Source organism: Diadema setosum, chromosome 19 (assembly GCF_964275005.1).
Source record: "Diadema setosum chromosome 19, eeDiaSeto1, whole genome shotgun sequence".
NCBI classification, from domain to species: Eukaryota; Metazoa; Echinodermata; class Echinoidea; order Diadematoida; family Diadematidae; genus Diadema; species Diadema setosum.
Window position 1 is genome coordinate 19,343,109 of NC_092703.1, and position 21,680 is coordinate 19,364,788.

The 21,680-nt window shown below is 36.8% G+C and overlaps 1 protein-coding gene across 1 annotated transcript; it reads right to left on the reverse strand.

Moving 5' to 3' along the window:
* Positions 1-450: 450 nt before the first annotated feature.
* On the reverse strand, positions 451-21,382 carry LOC140242212 (uncharacterized). The gene is made up of 12 exons (XM_072321955.1): positions 21,339-21,382; positions 17,482-17,698; positions 16,283-16,556; positions 15,995-16,058; positions 13,619-13,744; positions 12,631-12,773; positions 11,989-12,180; positions 10,359-10,431; positions 9,205-9,264; positions 8,867-8,941; positions 8,154-8,237; positions 451-3,269 (listed from the first exon to the last, which is right to left on the reverse strand). Exons 1-12 carry the CDS (start codon positions 21,342-21,344, stop codon positions 3,057-3,059), a joined length of 1,527 nt encoding a protein of 508 aa, XP_072178056.1. The 5' UTR covers positions 21,345-21,382; the 3' UTR covers positions 451-3,056.
* Between the last annotated feature and the right edge of the window lie 298 nt (positions 21,383-21,680).

Below are 21,680 nucleotides of genomic sequence, written 5' to 3' on the forward strand. Positions count from 1 at the left end.
AACACAAACAACCATAACTGAAGTACAATGATTGTTACTAAACATATTTTTTTTTTCTTAGTTTGGAAGTGCACAAATAATTGAAACAATATAATCTACATACATTTTGTTTAGAGAGGAGAGGGGAAGAGAAGAAGAGAGTCACTGGAAATATGAAAAGGAAAATACAAATGTGAAGTATATGTGGTATCAGAATTGCTTGCATGCCAAACTACTGTGTACTATACATTCAATCTGCACTTACGATGAAAGCAAAACAAGAATTCACACACAAGAAATGTCAAGTTTTCAATGTATATCCCTGAAACAGTATATTTGCAAGAACATTTCATGTTTTATTGCTGAATACAATCACAAAGCCACACTGAATAGAACACAGATAAACCCTGTTATACAAGAATTGATACAATGAGATTACATTATTGTAAGATTTGTGTGTGTGTGTGTGTGTGTGTGTGTGTGTGTGTGTTTGTGTGTATAATGCTACAGACTAATTTGACAAATGTCTATAGCACAGGATGGTCATGACAGGGAGCTTATTTTATAAACACAAAATTTGAAACAAAATTTCAATGCCAGAAATGGATTTCAATGGAAAAAGACCCAATTTTCCCTTACTGACTTGTTACAAGGTTTTGGAGTTACTATTCAACAAATAACTTATGAGAGAGCTTTCTGATGATTCGCAAAATGCTAAAAAGATCAAGACATTAATGTTTGGTAACATGTACCTTTTGTAGAGATAGGTCTCATATAAGAACTTAGTACACATTTTTGCTCTAGAACTGAAGAGTCAAGGGTCTATAATCAATTTCAGTAGTCATCAATCAAATTGGGTGGTATGATGTTTCAGTTTAATGACACATTCAGGGGTCTAATCAAGTTCAGTGGTCATCAGTCAAAATGGGTGGTTTAATGTTTCAATTAACACTGACACATTCTACCTATTGACAATTGCTATATTCTTTTGCACCGATATCTAGTCTTTCTCAACTGCCAATCTACCTATTAAACATGCTCTATATACTCCTACAATCTGGAAGCCATGAAAACATACTGTAGTCTGGAAAACATGGTTTGGCCTGCACTATGAACATGTCACAGGCCTTATTTTGTGCAGTCTCCAGGATTACACCAGACTGCCCAACTTGTTCCTATCACAAACAAACTTTGGGTCATATTTGTCATCCCAACAAGCCCTTTGCAAATAGGTCTTGTTCATCACAGATTTGTTCGGTATCATCAGGCAAGATGCTGGATTAGATCAGATAATTAGAACAATTGCTTCATATGGCTGAGTAAATAAAAAAAAACAAACACCCAAACAAACAAACAAACAAAAACAAAAAAACCACCAAACTGATTTCATCACTTAGATTTCATTGAGTTGTTGAGATGAAAGCTGAAAAAATGTACATTGAGAGAAATCAGTACTACAGAAGCAAGTAAAGACATACACATACATAGCAGCTTTGTTGCCCACTACAACATATTTGAATAACATCACAATTCCATTAGTGAAGGGACAGAATGGATGAGATACTCACTGCCCATTCACATTCTATACATAAAACTTTACTAACATCTACTACGGCTTTTGCACCCAAATGAAAAAAAAACAACAACATAAACTAACATACAAATTTCGTCCAATAAAAACACATGTAATTTTAGCTCTTGCAAGATTCTGGAAAACAACCATATAATATCATATTGCATTTACATGTACATGAATGAAAGACATAGAATGGAAAAAGTGGACACAGTACATTTTAACAGTGGACTTTGGGTCTGTTACATGATTTCAATAAACCACACTTGAAATTGGGCTTAATTATATGAATTTGGGGCTAAATCATTAAAAAAAGAGGATATGCCTGATAGGTGATCAGATCATGTTTAAATGAAGCCCCTACAGGCAAAAAAATTTCTTACTTCAACTCACAATTTCATCATTACAAATTTTTGGGTGTTTGCTGTCCACTGTTCCATGTATTGTTTGTAATCTGAATATGAAAAAAAAAGTGAAACTAACCTACGATATCATCACTGAGATGAAGTACCAACTAAGCACAAATGTGTTCCCCCTATGACATCAGTTCCCACAGGTGTGTCTAAACAACCCTACACCAAGGCATATTTAAAACTGCTGAAGTGCTAATGGAAGACCTGGTATGAAGTGCTAATGGAAGACCTGGTATGAAGTAACAGGAGAGACGTCATCGTGTATGCATTTCCTAGAGATACCACTTTGACTTGAGAGTCCTGTACCAAAGTTTTAAACAGTTACACTGATAACCTCACAAATTAATCAGAAATTCATATTCCTGCCACCACATCTGCAAGTTTTGTTTTTGTTTTTGTTTTTGTTTTTTTTTTGTTTTTTCTGGTGATGATAAACCTTGCATCAATTAATATTCAAAACAAAACTCCACCTTCAAAAAAGAAGGGAAAAAAAGTCAGTTTTATTTCAATCTTGTGAAGTACCAAAGCTCTGTGTGCCATGCTTGTAAATACAAAATGGAAATGTTAGCACCATTGATACATGCATACTATTTATGCATACTTACATATCTATCATGATTTGTGTAAAATCACATTACTATCATTCTATAATGCATTGTGCAATGGCAACTAAATTTGACACAGAAACAGAAACACTAATCAAATTAATTCAACTCTTTCATTTAATAGTGTATATTACCATTTGGGGAAATCCTAATTAAAAAATAAACCTTACTGGCATCATATCATCAGCACCCTGACACCACTGGGCATATTACATGTCATAGCTCTACTTTACTGTAGAGTGGTATGGGCTTGCCCTAGTCTAGCCATGATACTATTAGTTACCCCCTGCTTATTCAAGAAATAGACAAACAGTATATACATCGCCGGTCTTTTGCCATGTTCCACGAGGCCGGAGATCAAATGGAATATGATACCAGACTGTAGATGTTTCCTGTATTCTGTGAAAACAACCGAGGGGCAATAATGTCATCTTTCGGTGTTTAAATCTGAATCTAAACTAATTGCGGACTGTATCTGAACATGTGTTAGAGCTCCACCTTGAGATCAAGTGAAGGGTCTCCATGTTGTTTAGGCTGGACCTCCTGGAGAGTATCCTCTACCTCCTCTTCTCCCCTCTTCTTCCTCTCATTGAATAGCTTCTCTAGTTCCTCAAGGTCCAATGGCTCTACCTCCTGGATTAGGATGCTGGGATCCTTCTCCTTCATGGCCTTCTTCTTTCCCTCTATTTCATATTCCCTCTGTCAACAAGAAGCCAACAACAGTCAGTGTGATGAGTATAACTTGTGTTACAAATTGCTTGCATGCTGCCGTGTTTATTCCATGATAAAGGGGCTACTGTAGTAATTGGTCTCTCAGTAATTTCAGCGTATTTTTGGACTATTCAAAATGTATTGTCCAGACAGCCACTTCAGTGAACTCGAAATACAGCACAATCTCTGGTGTAAACCAAACCTGGCCAACTTAAAGGGACTGTACAGTATTGGTGGAGATGAAAATTGGGCTTTAACTTTTTTTTGTGAGATACCAAGAAAACACTTATGGGCAATTCCACGGTATATAGGACACAGGTGCCAAAAATTCAAAATGATATTTGTTTCAAACACCATACATTTTCAGACAATGATTGAGTTGAAGTTTTAAGAATCATTATGTTTTTCAATAAAAGCGGCCATTTTCATTTTCAAAATGGCTGCCAAAATATGCCTATAACCCAATGGTAAAAAGAGTGTATTGTCACATAACTTACTCTCTGTATATCCACTTTACTAGTACTCTAAACAACAATCTTTTATATGTATGCAGTTACCAGAGAAGTCTTTTACCACACGATAGAAAAAAAAAAAGCTGGTTGCTTTACAGAATTTAATAAAAACTTTTAATTAGTTTGACAATGATGGATGTAACGTCAGTTACCAAAAACAAGGAATTTTAAACTTTATTCATCAAAGAAAGTGAGCTGTATGATGTAACTTGGGATTTCTAATGTATGCCCATATGCCTTTCTTTTAATACCAGAAATAAGGATACTTGGCATACTGGAGAGTCAAAATGAACACTTCAAAATGTGCAACGTCAGTTACCGAAACGTCATACACGAGTATGTAACGTCAGTTACCATGACAGTAATTATAACTGAGGCAATTTTTTTGACTTAAGGCCATTTCAATACATATGGGAAGTCAGAAGATTATCAACAAAGAGCAGCAATCCCTCTGATAGGGAATGATGTCATCACCATGGTGTGTCCATGGATACTTTTTTTTTTTCATTTCATTTTATTTTTAAAAGTTTATTTATTTATTTATATATCATAATTATCTTTTTTTTGGGGGGGGGGGGGGGCTTGAGGTTTTGATTTTCGATTCAGCACAAGTTTAAGGTTAAATCATCTGGAAGTTTAGGTTTACCACATGTAATACATGCACTGAAATTACTACAATGTATACAGTACATTCACAGTCCTACGGGATGATCTACCAAAGTTTGCAGGCCTAATCAATGACGTGGTTGCATGGTAACCACCTTTTCTATACAAAAGCTTGTGTACAGCTGTATACCAACAGCTTTATAATCTTTATTTATGGTTGCTTTTGCTAGCATTTTTCTTCTTTTCTGGAAGCTTAGTGAAGTTTCTACCTTAAGGCAAATGCACAAACAGATATATTTCTTCGCTTGCACTTAAATGTGTGGTTTAGTTAATGTGGCACATCTTGTACTATGGTACATACACATGTTGTAAGGCATGTACTGTCATTACTGTTTGAAACTTAACACTGATGTTGCTCAAAGTGAGAGGTGATTCTAGGGTTAAAAAAAAAATTGTTCATATTTGTTGATTACTTTATTTCATTCATGCAGGGACATTTTGTAATACATGATAATTATGAACAGGAAGATTCGTTTATATTGATCTTAGAATTTTTTTGTTGCAAAGTCCTATTTCTTGGTATCTGGGATGTATTTGCAAGCCTTGATACATCAGTAACAAGGAAAAGAAAAACAGTTACATTACTTCAAGCAGGGAATAAACCAACAATGCTCTTTTGACCAAAAAAGCAAAATGTTTCTTCTTCACAGAGAAATATTAACCCTAACTAGGCCGGGCTATTCAGGTAGATGATAGAGCCGGGGGGGGGCCTCCCAGGCCCCCCCTCCGGATCTCGGCCGTCGACCGCGCGATCGCGACGAAAATTGGCACACGCATTGCCTATGATGTAATCTAAAGTACCATGAAGTTAATTTTTTCAAAAATTATCATTTACACTAAATTATGCTAATTTATGCATAATGATGCGTGAAATCAGACAATTTGGTATAAATCACTAAATAAAGTTCAAAACAGGCACATTTTTTGTGTAAATATTCTTTTTAGTGTCCTTAGCAAATGTAAGAGAAAAAAATTGCGCAATCAGAAACAATTTCCTAAGTATTTTATTGTTTTTTGAATTTCTTATGTATTTCTTTGTTTTTTCGACTTTATGTTTTCCATTGTTTTTTCGATGAAATTTGTCCATGACATTGTTCCGAACAAGAAAATGCATTTTTAATTGATTTTAATCAATAAAACCCCACAATAATCATGCTTTTATGAAGTTTGCCTGTAAACACAGTTTGCATTGAAATTGTACACAAATTCACGTTTTTGAGCAATTTTTGGTCTGACATGCACGTGCATATTTATGCGCAACTTCGGAACCGCGCACCTGGGCATCGCAAATTTGGTGTCAAAAGATGCGGGAGACTCGAAAGAAAAAAGTCATGAAACGTCGCGGCGATAGCTTCTCGCGATAGCGATACATCGCGCGAAACGTTGAGGGGGGGCCTCGGAGGCCCCCCCCCCCCGGCCTAGTTAGGGTTAAAAGTGCAACACTTATCATTCAAATCAATTGATGATGGAGATCATTTTTTTATTTGTGGCCCTAACAATGCCTTGAAGGAGGAGTAAAATAAAGAAAAGAAGCAGAAATATATCACAGTAGATTTCATACCAATTTATGCATATTTATGAGTTGATATGTTTTTTTCCCCATGACTTGAAAGATATTTTTTTCACACACAAAAATATCCGTGTTTTGTGTAGTACGTATTGCAGGGTATTATGGGTGGGGCACTTTAGAAACTTTCCTGTTCATTAAAAAAAAAAAAAACCTTAGTTATGTCAATATATTTATACTTGGAACTGCTGAATCTAAATGGCTCTGTATAATCATAACTGTTGAATAAGCATTCAATCTTAAGACAAATGTCAAGAAATATCCTCTGGTGCATTTACATTATTTTTGCCCAACTGTGCTATGGTATGGGGGGGGGGGGTACGTTGCCCCCTAAGGGCCCCACCCCATTTGTGTCTTTAGATTTTGTTTTAATTTGTTGCTAAGTAATTGCCTGGGATTGTTACTGGTATACTGCAGCAGGAATAACCTGTTAAATAAATTAGTTCTCTGTAAACCCCATAGCAAAAGTATGTGTAACGTCAGTTACTGACATGTTTACCTTTAAGTTTTCATAGAACACATAGAAAATGGACTAATGTTTCATTTCATTTGTGTATTTATATTTGATGAACCAAGGTATGATGCCATATCAAACAAATCATTCTGAAAGGTCAGAATTATAAAATATCACAAAGCTATTCCCAATCATGATTTTGCATGTGTAAACCCTATGGCAAATGTAAGCGTAACGTCAGTTACCGTCATGCCTTCACTGAAATTGGCATGGTGCTAAAAGGAAATATCTAAAGTGCACATTATTTTGCACACCTGTTCTTAAGAACCTAGGTGTATTGCCATATTAAACACATAAAGGCTAGAAGTCAGGGACATGAGATATTTCCATTTAAATCTACACCATAATTTCCCATGTCCTTTTTCCGTAACGTCAGTTACCGACACATTTTCACGTGCTGTGTGATAAGAAATGCAGTTTAAGAGAAGAACTTTCCACCTATTTCTTCATTCTCATGAACTCATTCATCAATGCTAATTGCAAGCCCCAGGTGCTTTCATTCACAAAACTACAACGTAAACAATTTCAAGAAAATCCTTACGCGTAACGTCAGTTACTGTGGAATTGCCCTTATGAAATAGTACAGAGCATACCATTTTAAAAGGAATTCAACTTTTATTTGATATAAATCAAGTTTGGAATAGCTGAAACATCCAAAAACAAAGTAAAACAAAACGATTGTAATAGAAGGTGGGTCTCAGCCATTTCAAAACCAATTTTCATCAAATAAACGTTGAATCCCTCATGGAATTACATGCACTTTCATATTTCATAAGAGGTTTCTCACTATCTCACCAAAAAATGATAAAAACCTAAGTTAAGTCTCAACCAAAACTACATGATCCCTTTAAGCAGTACACTATGGGACAAAGAAATCTTCATGGACAAAGAAATCTTCATCAAATCATTTGTGTGACTGTCTCACTTGTCAGTCATTTCTCAATCAACTGGGAGTCATAACGAAACTGTAATCACATATTGTGTTTTTAGAAAGTCTGTACTTCAATAAGTTATTCACCCAAATAAACAAGATTTTGGCTTGTTCATTAAAAATTTTTGAAGTTCCTTCAAAGCTGAAGTCAAAGTGCACATACATTGTACTACTGAGGGTTTATTTGAGTAAGAATAATCACACAATGCAGTCAGATACTGGTTTTCAAGTCCCTTGAATAATGACACAAATCCTGCCTCTCCTTTATCTACACAATTCTATCTAACAGAATACACACAGAATTAGAAACTCACAAGTGGGAAATTTTGATACTGTAAGCAGAATGCTTATTTACTGTACATATTTTATAACATGCTGGAAACTGTGTAATGATTATACAGGTTTACTATTTATCTAAATCCCACCTAGTAAATCTTCCTGTATGAACCAGAAGGGGTTTGGGTGCAGTCATGTCATGGTGGAATGGTTTTTATTTTACAAATATCTGGAAGTTAGCTTACGTTTACTTCACTTTCACATAATAGGTTATCTAATCATCCAAAATAGAAAAATATATAGATTTCTTCTTTTGATTACTGTTGTGATTTTTTTTTTCTTCTTCTTCTTGTGAGTGACTGTTGTATGACAAGACTAAAGAGACAGATTTTAACACAGCACTGACCAGTCTCCTCTGGGCTGCCTGCTCATGGCCAATGTCTGTCATCATCAACAGCTTGCCTTCTAGCCGGAAATGAAATGTTGAATCCTGCCACAAAAGCATTTAAAAAAAAAAACTAAAACAAATTAACCATACGCCATTATACACACTCTATGCCAAGCAATGACATTAGCAATGATATTGACAACAATGGTGATGAAAATTATTATGACCTTCACTTTAAGGGACATCAATTTTGGACTTCTTTCAAAGGCCTACATTTCACGGGCCTATTTTGTACAAACTGCAACACTTGCTCAAGTCACCATGGTTTTGTCAGACTGACTCTATCCTTGCCAATGTGAACGTGAGTCGACTACACTGAATGATAATAGAACAGATTTATACCCAGATATGAACCAGTTCAAGGTAGCTATTTGCAAGGGATCATGGGTTGTCTGAAACAGCAGTGTTATACTCCAGTAGAGTAATAATGTACCAATTCTACAAGATCGCTAGTCATTCACAAATATATTTAAAAAAATGATGGGACATTAAAAACATTGAAGGACAATGATTTTATTCAAATCTAGCCAGTTGCTTATTTGCACATAAAGTGGATAACATCTTGCAGATACTGAGAAGGCTTTCTGTAAGGCTCTAACATCCCCACGGATTACACTTTGGTTAAATACATGAAGTCAACAGTGGTATCTGTTTTCCATCTAATGACCCACCTGGGTGTCTATAGCATTCCTCGTTTCTGCTCTAGAGATAACACCATCTTCATCAATATCCAGCTCATCATACACCTGCAATAGAGAAAAACCACTACTATGTAACACACATGTCAACATTTAAGTGTGAGCTATCATTCATGCGTACAGGGCAAAAATATTCTGATATCAATAAGCACTGGAAGGCATTGTAATGGGTAATTATTGAAGGCTATTGATTCAATTTGAAGCTGTGTTTCAAAATCATGTTAAATCTGGAAATTAAAAAAATAACAAGCAAACAACTATGGACCTCATTTCCATGACAGAGAGAATACAATGATTAATAATATTTGTACCTCACGGGCAAGATCATCACACTCCTCGTTCCAATCCACATCACTGAGTTCTGGAGTTCTCTGAAAAAAAAGAAAGAAAGAATTAAACTACAAAATGATATAACATGTGTTTGGAAAATTCATTAGATATGGTAATCAAGAGGAAAGCATACTCAATCACATTATATGCAAGCAAGGCAATGACTCTTAATTGAATATATACATGTATGTAGCCTGATTGGAATAGTTACTGGACATATTGTACTACTTTTGACAGTTATAAAACAAGTAACCATACTGAACTCTCCTTAGAAAGAGGTCAGGAGGGTAGGTAAAGCAATTACCCTCTGTTAAAAGTAACAAATTGTTGCACCCATATTTTACAATTTGAAATATATTACACAACATCAGCCACAAAGACAATCTTTCTTGACATTTCTTCTTTTTTTTTCTCCAGTCAACTTTTAATTTGCTTACTCTAAGATTCAATGATTTTAGTATTAAAAGAGTGAGTGTATGGTAGGCCTACATCATCAAGTCCCCATGAACTGTAGGGTATTATACATGACACATGTATTTTGTAGTTGAACAACTGAATGTTCAACTATGATAAGTACATAGCAATATGCACCTACACAATGATAAATTTTTACAATGCCAACCCCACATACAATGAGTTGAGATTATTTATTGTACTAGGGATTCTGACCCACTGGGTAGGTTTACAACTTGCGCCAATGAAATGGGAGCTGAAAGAGGGACATTTTGGCCTTTCACAGACTACACTCATGCGCAAGCCTATACCTGTACTTCAGTACCATGTATGCATATCTGTGTGTACACTTTGTTCACTTGCTTGCAGAAGTAGGGCCATATTCTTTAGCATTGTAACAAAAATATACACCCCAATTTTTGCTGATCAAGAACAGAAAGGAAGGTAATTGTGAATCCAGCAGACTGATGTGTAAAAACTAGAAGCAATAGTGGTGTGAGCGAGCCAAATGTTTATCAAGAAGTGTTGTGACTGATTGCAAGCATATACAATACATACAATACTCTTACAACTTTAGACTTTAAAGAAGGACCAATTATGCACTTCCAAGCACACATCATACAACACTCAATCATCTCTTAAAGATAGAAGAAGGTAAGGGACTGTCAATGGCTTTACTCACATATTGCAAGATGTGCTTAAAATCTTCAAATGACACTGTTTCATCCAATGCCATGGTGTCCAATAGCTTTTGGCTAAAGGGAAGAGAAAAAAAGAAAAGAAAGAAGAATAACACAATATCAAATTGACAAGTAAAACTAAATCATGTCATTACAAGTATTAAAAGTACATGGTCCCGGTGGTTTAGTCAAATGCGTATGCGGGCGCCAGGCGCAAGTTTCCTATAGAGACCTACGCTATTGACTCCTCTTTAGCGCTTACGCTGTGGCCCACTTCCCCCGAGTCCGAAAAAGTACGATCCACTGTAGCCAGTGGTCCGATCACAGTTTGGCTCATGATTCGGCTGAGGGGATGACAGCTTTAGCAAACTTCTTTTGTGATTTCATAGTAAGAAACACACATGCACGCACCCTGGCATTACTACAGACTGCATGATGCGCAGAAAAGAAAACAAAGGCAACGTTACTTAGCAACACCTATGTGCTTTACTCTTGATGACAGGTCAACTTCGGTAATCTTCGTATCAACGCTAACGGTGATCGGCAGTATCATCAACAGCGCCCTCTACACTACCGGGACTATGCACCTTTAAGTATATAACTGGGCAGAATGCAGCACTAATTCTAAACTGCCTTTGATGATGGAAGCAGCCCAGTGTTGAAAGCCTGGTTCCTGCCAACACAGTTTACTACAGATGACCCTCTTGTCACAGAGGCAAGTGTCAAATTTGAGCCACAAAATGGAAAAAGCTCAAGGAGACTACTCCTTCAGCTTTCTCTCTTTGATCACTTTATATAGCACAGTACACAGTCTACAGGCAACAGTACTCATTATTAGCTGATTAGACTATCTATGCAAAATATTCAACCTTTGAAACAAAGACATTTGCAGTGTAATTTCATTTTCAGAAAGAAGAGAATGGATATTTCTGTATATCCCATAATACATAAAAAAAACAATGCCCCCACTGCCCATCATTAATGCTGAAACAACCAACTGTATGCACATGGAATTGCACGGTCAGAGAAACGTGTGTATCTTTAGTTTTATTTCCCGTCTGTTCCATCCCTGCTTTCGTTCTTGTCCTTGTCATAGTCCTTTTATTAATTTTCTGATTATTTCACCTGACATCAGGATATCAAAATTTTCATACATGGAGTCCTTGTGGGATCTTGAGATGCCTTCACCTTCTAGAGTAATTCACAAATTTTACAAGCTATGCTTTTCTTGTGAATTCCTCTTTTCCATGTAGAGTTGTAAATTGTATTGCTTACTTGTTTATTTATCCAAACCAAAGTTGATATCATCATAATACTGTATTCATGTTTTGTTGAAACTTACGTGATTCAAAGTTCCTTAAAACATTATGTACTCATGTAAGCGTTATGTATATTACTTTGTATTACTTTATATGGCAATAAAATCATTTTGAATTTTGAATTGAATTGAATCAAAATCATGAGAATGCAATCCACAACAATACTTGAGGTGAATAATCCTTATCATGACAGCAAACGCACTTTTTATCGGAAATATTGGAAACACATCCATGGGAAAAGGTACAGGCCCTTTGCCTACAATGCCACATACCTATTGCCTGGCCCCGTAGGTATACTCATATTTGTACATACTATGGATTTGGCTCATCTTCTTCAAAGTCTTCATGGAAAGGAAGTGGTTTCTCAGCAATGAAGGAGATGTCTGCCAGTGTAAGATGTCTTCCCATGTCACCACAAATCTCTGGACTAGGAATGTTTTCACACGAGTGCTCCCACCACACGTTCACAGCAAGGTTTCGCCCGATGGAGTTCACTTGGTGTATCCTGGATATGAGGTCAAAGGTTAACCAATATTCAGTCATGTTTCACCCACTTTAAAATCTACAAATGAAAGTATTATACAGATTTTCATGAGGCTGAAAGGAGCCACTGAATGTTCCTCATTATGTTACGATTTTTCCAGATCACCGTATTATGCTGACTAATCTATTTGAGGGAAAGTTGTGAACAAATGAGTGCATTAGTCTATAACACCTGTTCTGGGGCCCGTTGCATAAAAGTTACAATTATGGTAACTTTGCCATCCAATGGTAACTATGGGAACAATACTCAACAGCCAATCAAAATCAAGAATTCCATGGAAGTTACCACTGGATGGCAAAGTTACCATAATTGTAACTTTTATGCAATGGGCCCCTGAATGCTCTCTGACAAGCGCACCAAACGCCTTACCACTATGGTATATCACCACCACACATCCAAGCATTGGCTCACCATTTGTATGGAATGTAGACACAGTCACCGGGGAACATTTTGGCATAGTAAAATTCAACATCCCTCATTCCAGGATATTTCTCCATGTCAACTTCTTCTACATTCAAACTGGAATAGCTCCCTTCAGGATGGTCAAGATTTACCTAATCATAAAACAAACAAACAAACAAACAAACAAACATATAAAATCAGGAAATGACTAGCAAATAGACATTTAGGGTATCAATGAAAATAACTGAACATGATACAAGTTCATACTAGCACTTGAGTTTAGGCAAAATCAGATTCACTTAAGTACACTCACTAAAGAAAATACTTCAGATTTTAGTACCAGGCAGTACTAACTATGTCAGCATGAATCAATTAAAAGGCTTGGCTAATGCTTTATCCATACACCATGTCATACTCGAGACTGGTGAGTGGAAGCTAAAGAAATGACTGAAATGAAAATGGTATGAGACAGTCACAATGCCTAGCATGTTGGATTCAACATGCACACACAGTCTTCATTCTCTTGATTCTAGCCTTAGTCATGGTGCATTCAATTTAAGGTATTCTTTGTATGTTGCCGAAGAGAGGAAATATATGCTCATACACTATGGCCCGAATTCACGAAGGTGGTACAATTGAAACCATGGTTTAAACAACAGACAATTTGTATGGAGCGCCAAGTGTCGCATGGCCTATTTTGTTACGAAATCAGTCATTTCGTTGACAAAATGTTCATTTTGTTAACGAAATGATCATTCTGTCGGCGAAATGTTGTCATTTCGTTACGAAATGATCATTTCGTCGACGAAATGACTGATTTCGTTATGAAATAGGCCATGCGACGCTTGGTGCTCCATACAAATTGTCCATGGTTTAAACCATAGTTTCAATTGTACCACCTTCGTGAATTTGGGCCTATAAGATCAATATAACGAGCATATCATCTAGCTGTGCCATAGAGGTACAATAGTACCTTCCTGGCTGTACTGATGCATACCTTATGTCTATACTGGGTGTAGTTAATAAAGAGAATTTCTTTCTGTCCACTGAAGAGGCAGTTGATATTATCTGTGTCATCATTGTGTAGTACAGACTTTGTTCCTCCACTGCTGAACCACATGACCTATTAAAACAGAAAGTGAAACATGTCGTAAGACCAGAAATGGTAGGCAATCATAAGGTGTCATGTAGATTCTGTGTTTGCATCAAATTTGGGAAACTTGTTCCAGATATAGGCCCAAGTGTGGCACCATTATATTTGACTTCATCATCTTGTATGTACCTGATATGTCTACTTTCATATTTCAAACATTTGTACTGATACGATTTGTAAGTTTAAAGACATATCTATAAAATATATTGATTTATATCATGGAGGTGTCATGGCCCTGTGGATAAGGGCATTTGCTTCTGAATCACAAGAGCATGGTATGGGTTTGTGGGTTCCAGGTCAACGAAGCCTGACATTTTTGCCTTTCAGTAAAGCACTTTGTCCACATTGCTGGTCTCCATCCAGGAGTATAAATGGGTATCTGGTAGGATGTAGGAATGTTGATGTCGGTTGATCAGCATGTGTGCACCTGTAAAATGGTGACTGGCTGGAATGCTCTCCAGGGAGTGGAGAACTGAGCACTGTCATAGTCCATGGGCCAAGACCCGAAAAATGGCTTGTTGGTACCATCTGAGGTGGCACAACCTTTTTGGTGTCATTTTGTTTGTCGGGCATAGATATGCTTATCAAGCTATGATAGCAATTCCAAATGAGTAGCTTAGTCATAATAAATGAATTTTTAACCAATTTGGTCTCGTATTTATATCCCTATACTTCTGAATCGAAACTAAACCGCTATACAAAGAAGAGCACTGCCTTCTGTATGTACAGGTGTTCTGTTGTAAACGCGGTGCGCTTAGTCTTTACTCAAAGCAGCGAAGGGAATATCCAACGGGTTATGATGTCCACAGCTGTCACGCGGTGCGCTTAGTTCTTTATCTAGGCCAATGTACCGTTATCATATCTAAAGTTCCTCATAAAAGGGATTATCTATACTGTTTTTATACTACCCTATCAACAAATACATCAGTTTTAAACAAAAATCAATCTGTTCATTTACAATATCATTCATCATAATGTATCGTAGTGTACCGGTACATTGTTTTTGCATTATCTTATATTGTTGGAGGGAAATAAAGCGACATTGGCGTGGTATCAGCGTTTTCACCGTAGCGTTTTCACCGGAAAATGATAAATGATTGAAAAATACGGTAAAATTCACTAGGAATTGCTTTTGTTGTTGTTGTTGTTTTTAGATAAAAGGATATACACTGTATCATACGCTTTGGATATTCCCTTCGCCGTCTAGAATAAAGACTAAGCGCTGTGGACATCAAAACCTTTGGATATTCCCTTCGCTGCCTTGAATAAAGACTAAGCGCACCGCGTTTACAACAGAACACCTGTGAACATACCATAGAGCTGCATTTTACAGCTCTATGGAACATACAGAAGACAGTGCTCTTCTTTGTATGGCGGTTAGTTTCGATTCAGAAGTATAGGGATATAACAACGAGACCAAATTGGTTAAAAATTCATTTACTATGACTAAGCTACTCATTTGGAAATGCTATCATAGCTTGATAAGCATATCTATGCCCGACAAACAAAGTGACACCAAAAAGGTTTTGCCACTTCAGATGGTACCAATATCTGGCATGGCCCATGGACTATCAGTGCTGGTTGGAAATAATGTATCCAGGTAATGACAGTCTGTAAAGTGCATTGAAATTATCATTAACAAGTCTGAAATGAGCTATAAAAAAACTAGCTATTATCATACAAATTAGCAAAGAAAATGGGATTCCATCGGAATTCGAACCTGAGACCTCCAGATGCTAGCTCGGTGCTCTACCGACTGAGCTATAGAAAGCCCTAAGTCAGTGTTCATCCCAGAAACCCTAAATTCTCAATGCTCGGATGGTCAGAAGCTATATCAATGTGTTTGTGTTTAAACCTGGCATAAACCCGAAGGATAATTCAACTTGGGGATAAACGCGAGGGATCACCGAAGTGATGCAGCTTTTTGAGTATGTGGAATCCCATTTTCTTTGCTTATTTTTCCACTAATAAATTATATTCATTTCTAGTCAGTTTTCTTCTGTTTGAATTTCTATTATTATTACATAAAACACAAATTACAAGAAATATTTATTTTCTACAACCTGGATTTTTTGGTTGGTTTATTTGTTAGCCTGGCTGTAGTTGAATTTTTGTTTGCAATGACACTGATTTGTATGAGTAGTAAAACTTTACTGATTACATGGACATTAAACAAAAAAAAAAAAAAAAACACATAAATATAAATATTGATAAACTCACCGCATCCACTATCCTCTCGAGAATATCATCACAAACCAAGGGTGGGGGCACAACCACATCATCCCTAAAAAATGAAGAATTCAATCAGTTTTCATACACTTGTTTTTGCTCCAAATGACATGAACTATTATTCAAGCAAAAATAATTGCATGACAAAACTGCTCAGAAACATATTCATAGGGACCACATCAGCCCAAACAAATTGCAAACAAAACTACTGCCATAGATATGTATTCCACAAAGTGTGCATGACTGACTAACATCATACAATTTTGATTCTTGACCTACCTCAGAAATTTTGGAACACCATCCACCATGTATTCATCATGTGTCTTATATCTTTCTAAAAACTCAGAGAAAAGGACCCTCATCGTGGGCAACTTTCGATTCTCCTTCTTGCGGACCTCAACATCCACCATGGTGGTTTGAGACTCTGGCCTCAGCCTGAGATATTGGTCTGTCCACAGCTTGAATGCTGGAGAAAGTCTTCCTCCTCCTCTAAAGAGGACTGGTAGTGAACCCAAGACATGGTCCAGGAAGAAGGTCTTTGGTGATGGGAACTCTGTGAGGGACAGAAACCAAGTATTTTTAAATGTTTCCATTCAGGTATCTGTCAAAATACCGGTACTCACACAATTTTGAATTTTGCACATTTTGAATTTTGCACATTTTCAGTCTCTTGTCAAAACAAAACTTTCATGCTCTCAACCATAACATGACGTTCTTTTCCTAATCATTATCTGACACAGTCTAGACATTGGACATGTAAAAAAATGTTAGTTATAGATACAAAAATCATCAAACCTACAGTACTTACAAGTTGTTGAGAAGCAAAGAATTGTGATATTATGGTTAACAATGCATTATTTCATTCAGGTACCAACATCTGCTACAAATAGTGCCACTGCATGTAATTATAAGCTACCAGGTATACCAAGATATCCCATATGTTATCATGTAATGGCAGCAATAGGGATGGTTTGAAAAAAGATGCCGATGATAGTCCTGATGGAAGAATACACCTTATGATCCTTTCTAGTCAGAGGTTATACATTGCTTTCCAAAACTGAATAAAATATTTCATATCTACGAAAATTTCATTAACTTTTTAATGTCAAGAAGTCATCTGGCATAAGCTGTAGAAAAATAGCCATATCAAACTGTGACATCGCTAACAGCGAGTATTATATTCCTCACCAGCCTTAAAGCAGCATGGTGTTACTTTTACATCTCACAGGATTTTGTGATATTTGAATGTCAAAAATTTTTCTCTTCTTTTCTCTCTTTTTTCTCTGTCCCTCTTCTAGTCTTCATTCAGTTATATTTGATTGTTCATTGTTCTTTTTTGTGGCATCTTATACTTTGAAAATGTTTTTGTTGAGGGTACAATATCGGTTAATGATTTGACTGAAAAACTCCTAACTCAGCTCCAAGAATTTAACAACTCACTCAACACAGTTATCCAAGATAGAATGAGCGATACATACCCTCAAGTATTGGAATGGATCTCTTGATAGCTTTCGACCCGAGTGGTTCCAGGTGACCGGGCCACCTGGCTGATTTACCCCTTTGTGGATCCACTTTCCCTGCACTGACTGTATCTCCTCCACTAGGATGCTGCCCTCCACTGACTGTCGCAATCAGGACCAGTATCAGTGTAAGAGATGTGACAAGGCTGCCACATGAACAGGTGACAGCCATCTTCTACAAAAGAAAATACAAGAAAGGTTTCTGTTTTTCAATGCTCAATTCAGAATGGAAACAGTGCTCTTTCGGGCACTACTGTAAAAGGGGATATTTTTGCGCGACTAATTTTTCGCGCTTGGCATGGTAAGAAGAGTTTCGCGTGTTTTTAATTCCGGAACTACTGGAACATATGGCAAGCAAAAATATTTGTGTGCTTTTATTTACATGCTAGTTTCTGGTTACACAAAATGCACGAAAATTTTGACATCGTGAAAATTTCCACTTTTACAGTATAGCTGAAAGGCATAATTTAAAATTTGTAGATGAAACAAAAACTCACCATTAGTGCTTTAAAAAAGTTCTAAAATGTGAGTTGGGGATAGAAACAGCCACTGTAAAAATTTGAATCTGTATAATCGATGTTAATATTGTGAAATACACAAAATGTGAACAATAGTTGTAATAAAAACGCTTCCATATACAGTTATGGTTTATTGAGAAAAATACTGATATCTCCTTATATTTTAGGTTTTATTGCAAAAATTCTATATGGTAGGATGTTTTGTGTTACAACAGACCTACACATAGGCATCAAATGTGATATCTTGAACATTTTTAAAATCACTGCTCCCATAGGTAAACTGGACCTTGAATAACAATGTTCCAGGCCACAAACAATGCCTTTTTTCCTTCAGGTTATTTGAAACTAAGGGCTTCCATGATTGTCAAGTCTGATGTTTCTTTTCTAGCTACTATAAACCCTTGCAATAGGCAACTACTTCAGTAGGTGGAGTAACGTGCCAAAGTTTGGTACACTTAAGGGTTTTCATGCTTTAGTTCCAAAATAGATGAAGTTGTAGCAGCTCAACTTTTCTCTGCTTCTCTCTCCTCCACAATCTCCTTCTCTCCGCTCTGATCTCTCCGTCTTTCCCACTCTCTCTCCCCCTCTTTCTGTGGGTCATCTCCGCTTGTTCTCCTGAACAATCAGTTTCCCTATCATGTGTTATTTCAGTAAACTCTCTAATGATGATTTGGGAGCCTCTGCTCGCCAGAGTGTCAACAGCGGATACAAATTCTTAGTACTGAAACAAACATTAATTCTCTCCCGTGGCTCGTCAACCGACACCACCTGACGTCCACTCATCTTCTTAGGCTGCCGCTGTAATGTACGTAAATAAGGCCGCCCATAAATAATCTCAAAACAAGGTAATCGCTTGTCAATGCTGACCACTGTTTTGTAACCTTTCTTGACCCCCTTGTTTAGTTGTTTTCCTACCTGATACCAGAGAGGTGAGTCATCTCTCTGCTGATATTCTACATGTATAAATACCGACTGCTCTTTGTGTGAAAAAAGCAGAGTGTGTCGCAATTTCATCATCAGTACTTGCTCTGACAACTCGCCTTGGCGCAGAGCCTCCAATAAAACTTCCTATCTACAATGTACATCTGGAGTGTCTGATGTCTCGTTTTTCTATGTTCGACTTTTTAATTAGTGAGTAGGTGTTCTGTGGAGTGCAGCTGTGCAATACAAACAATACACAAACACACTCACATCTACCTTCACTTGAGTGTATCTTTTGGAACATTGTGTGTCAATATAATGACATTCTAAATGCACATTTAAGATATATAAATTATATAAGAAATTTTGCAAAAAATTGGTTTTTATGCTACCTTCTTTGGTGCCATGTTTGGTACAGCACGTCCTTGATTGGTACACACACGATTTGTGTGCTCTGTAATGCTGTATACACCAAATATTTCGCGAGATTTTTATTTTCGCGAATCTTGCGAGTCAGGTGCTATTCGCGAAATTAAAGACACGCGAAAATATTGACTCTGATCACGCTATGAATGTGATGTACGCGTACGTGCATTTCTCTGTTCGGTATAGGACTCCACGATCGTGAATTTAACCACTTGTGAAATCGTCGGGAAGTTCCGATTCGCGAAAATTCAGACTCGCGAAATAAATGGCGTATGATACCGTACAACTTCATTCATTTGCATGCTTCAACATTATCACCCATAAGAATCATGTAGCTGTACCAATCATGGCACAGCGCTGTCTGGAGGCAAGGTTGACAGTATTACGTAAATATCTCTGTAAGCTCACTAGTCATTTGTACTCTGACTGCTGTTGACTGAATATCATGACCAACTTCACTTGCACAAAAGATGACTAGAGCTATTCACCATCCAGTGCGCAACAACTGGTAAATAGCAGTCCAAAATGAGGACCGCGTCTTAACTCACCTATTAATTTCCAGCTTGAAATCTAGTTTGGCAAGAGGTCATGAAGAGCAAAAACTTTTTGTGAAGCTTTACTGGTCTTTGCAGCCCTGTTTACTGTGAATTTTAAGAGGTGCTAAACACTTAGAGATCAGAAATTATCAGTGCTACTGAAATACCATGAATGGTGTAATTATTGCAAGAAAATCAAATTATTATCATTATTATTATTATTTATTCGGCATTTGCAAAACAATACAAGTGATAACAGAGAAACAGAATAAACAAACAAAACACATGAAAACAAAGTGTCAGGCTTTCCCTGTTGAGCTTCCCGAAGGAGCCGGGTTGGAAAAAAGCAATCAAAATCACTATGACCCTTGGGCCTCTCCAACCAACTTAAGGAAGCACATCAGGGAGTTGTTGAACATAAAAGAAAGGAAATAATACAATTTGAATTAAGCGTGTACACCAGATGGATTTTTTTTCTTCAAACAGGCTAAAAATATTTTGGCAAATGGGTATACATTCCACCCCCCGTAAAAAAGAAAAAAAAATCCAGTATACAAAAAAGTGTTATCAGAGTACATCAACAACAACAAATATCCCCTCTAACTACTACACTACAGTGTACGAAGCCAGCAAGTATCATCAACATACCCCAAACCATCTTCGATACACAGTAAATATAAAAATAATTTCAAAACTTTAACTTCATCATTACCCTGAGACTACATAACCCAGCACCTTCTTTAAAATTTCCTTGTGTGGTATTACACACACCACTGTGCAATATACACTATATGTCAGACGTCAAAATTCATAAATGATATTAAATAATGTGAGGCATGAATAAAGGCATGAACACACAAAAAAAAAACCTATAAAATTACTAATCAGTTAATGTTATATAATCATGTCTTACACAAAAAATCTGAAACCCAGAGACAAAGATATAACTGGGTCGCAAACAAAACTGAATATCAATCAATATTCTGTGTTTTATGGCAACCAAGAGCAATCATGATAAGAAAAACAGCAAAGAAAAAAAAAAATTACAATTATCAGGTAAAATCAATCATAATCCTCCTTGTCCTGCATCTTCCAGGGATTGAAATCAGACTGAGTTACAATATACTGATGACACAGAAACCTGAAAAAAGTCGGTAAAATTCTCTCCAAATGAGAGCAGAAATCAGGGAACCAGGGCACCCGACCTGAGATAACACACTCATACAACTTGACACATTTGTGTATTTCAAACAAAGTCAAAGTACAGAGACTCTCATACACATGTACATTGTATGTATATGATACCTGTGGTTATCAATACACTACATTAAAATGAACCTCTCAGTTGTTGAAGGAAAGATGAGAGCGAATCAATAATGAAATATGTACGTCATATCACTAGAGTCTAGATAACCTGCATCTGCACGTTGGCACCTCGCTAACGACAAACGTACGTGCGTGCCCATTATGGTGACTTCCTGTTTTCGTGCTTGCACTGCACTGGTTTATGAGCCACAGTACAACACATGATCAAGATATCATGTACCTAACTATCCTGCAGCAGCAACTGGGCTGTTAGCTGTGTATAGTTATCATGTACCCAGTGTACAGTACCAGGGCAGTGGCAGTAGTAGGCAACCTACAAATAGTAATACAATGTAGTACAATGTACTTTCAAGCGTTACAGGTGGTAGCTCAGCGAGGCGGGCGGGGTGCTTGTTAATTTTTCACAGGGCTGCCAACTCTCACTCATTTA

Coding starts and splice junctions, on each gene's coding strand:
- LOC140242212 (XM_072321955.1), bottom strand. Junction 10,432..11,988: donor GAAGATGAGCCAAATCCATA/GTATGTACAAAT, acceptor TCTTCCCTTTAG/CCAAAAGCTATTGGACACCA. Junction 3,270..8,153: donor AGGCAGCCCAGAGGAGACTG/GTCAGTGCTGTG, acceptor TCTTGTTGACAG/AGGGAATATGAAATAGAGGG.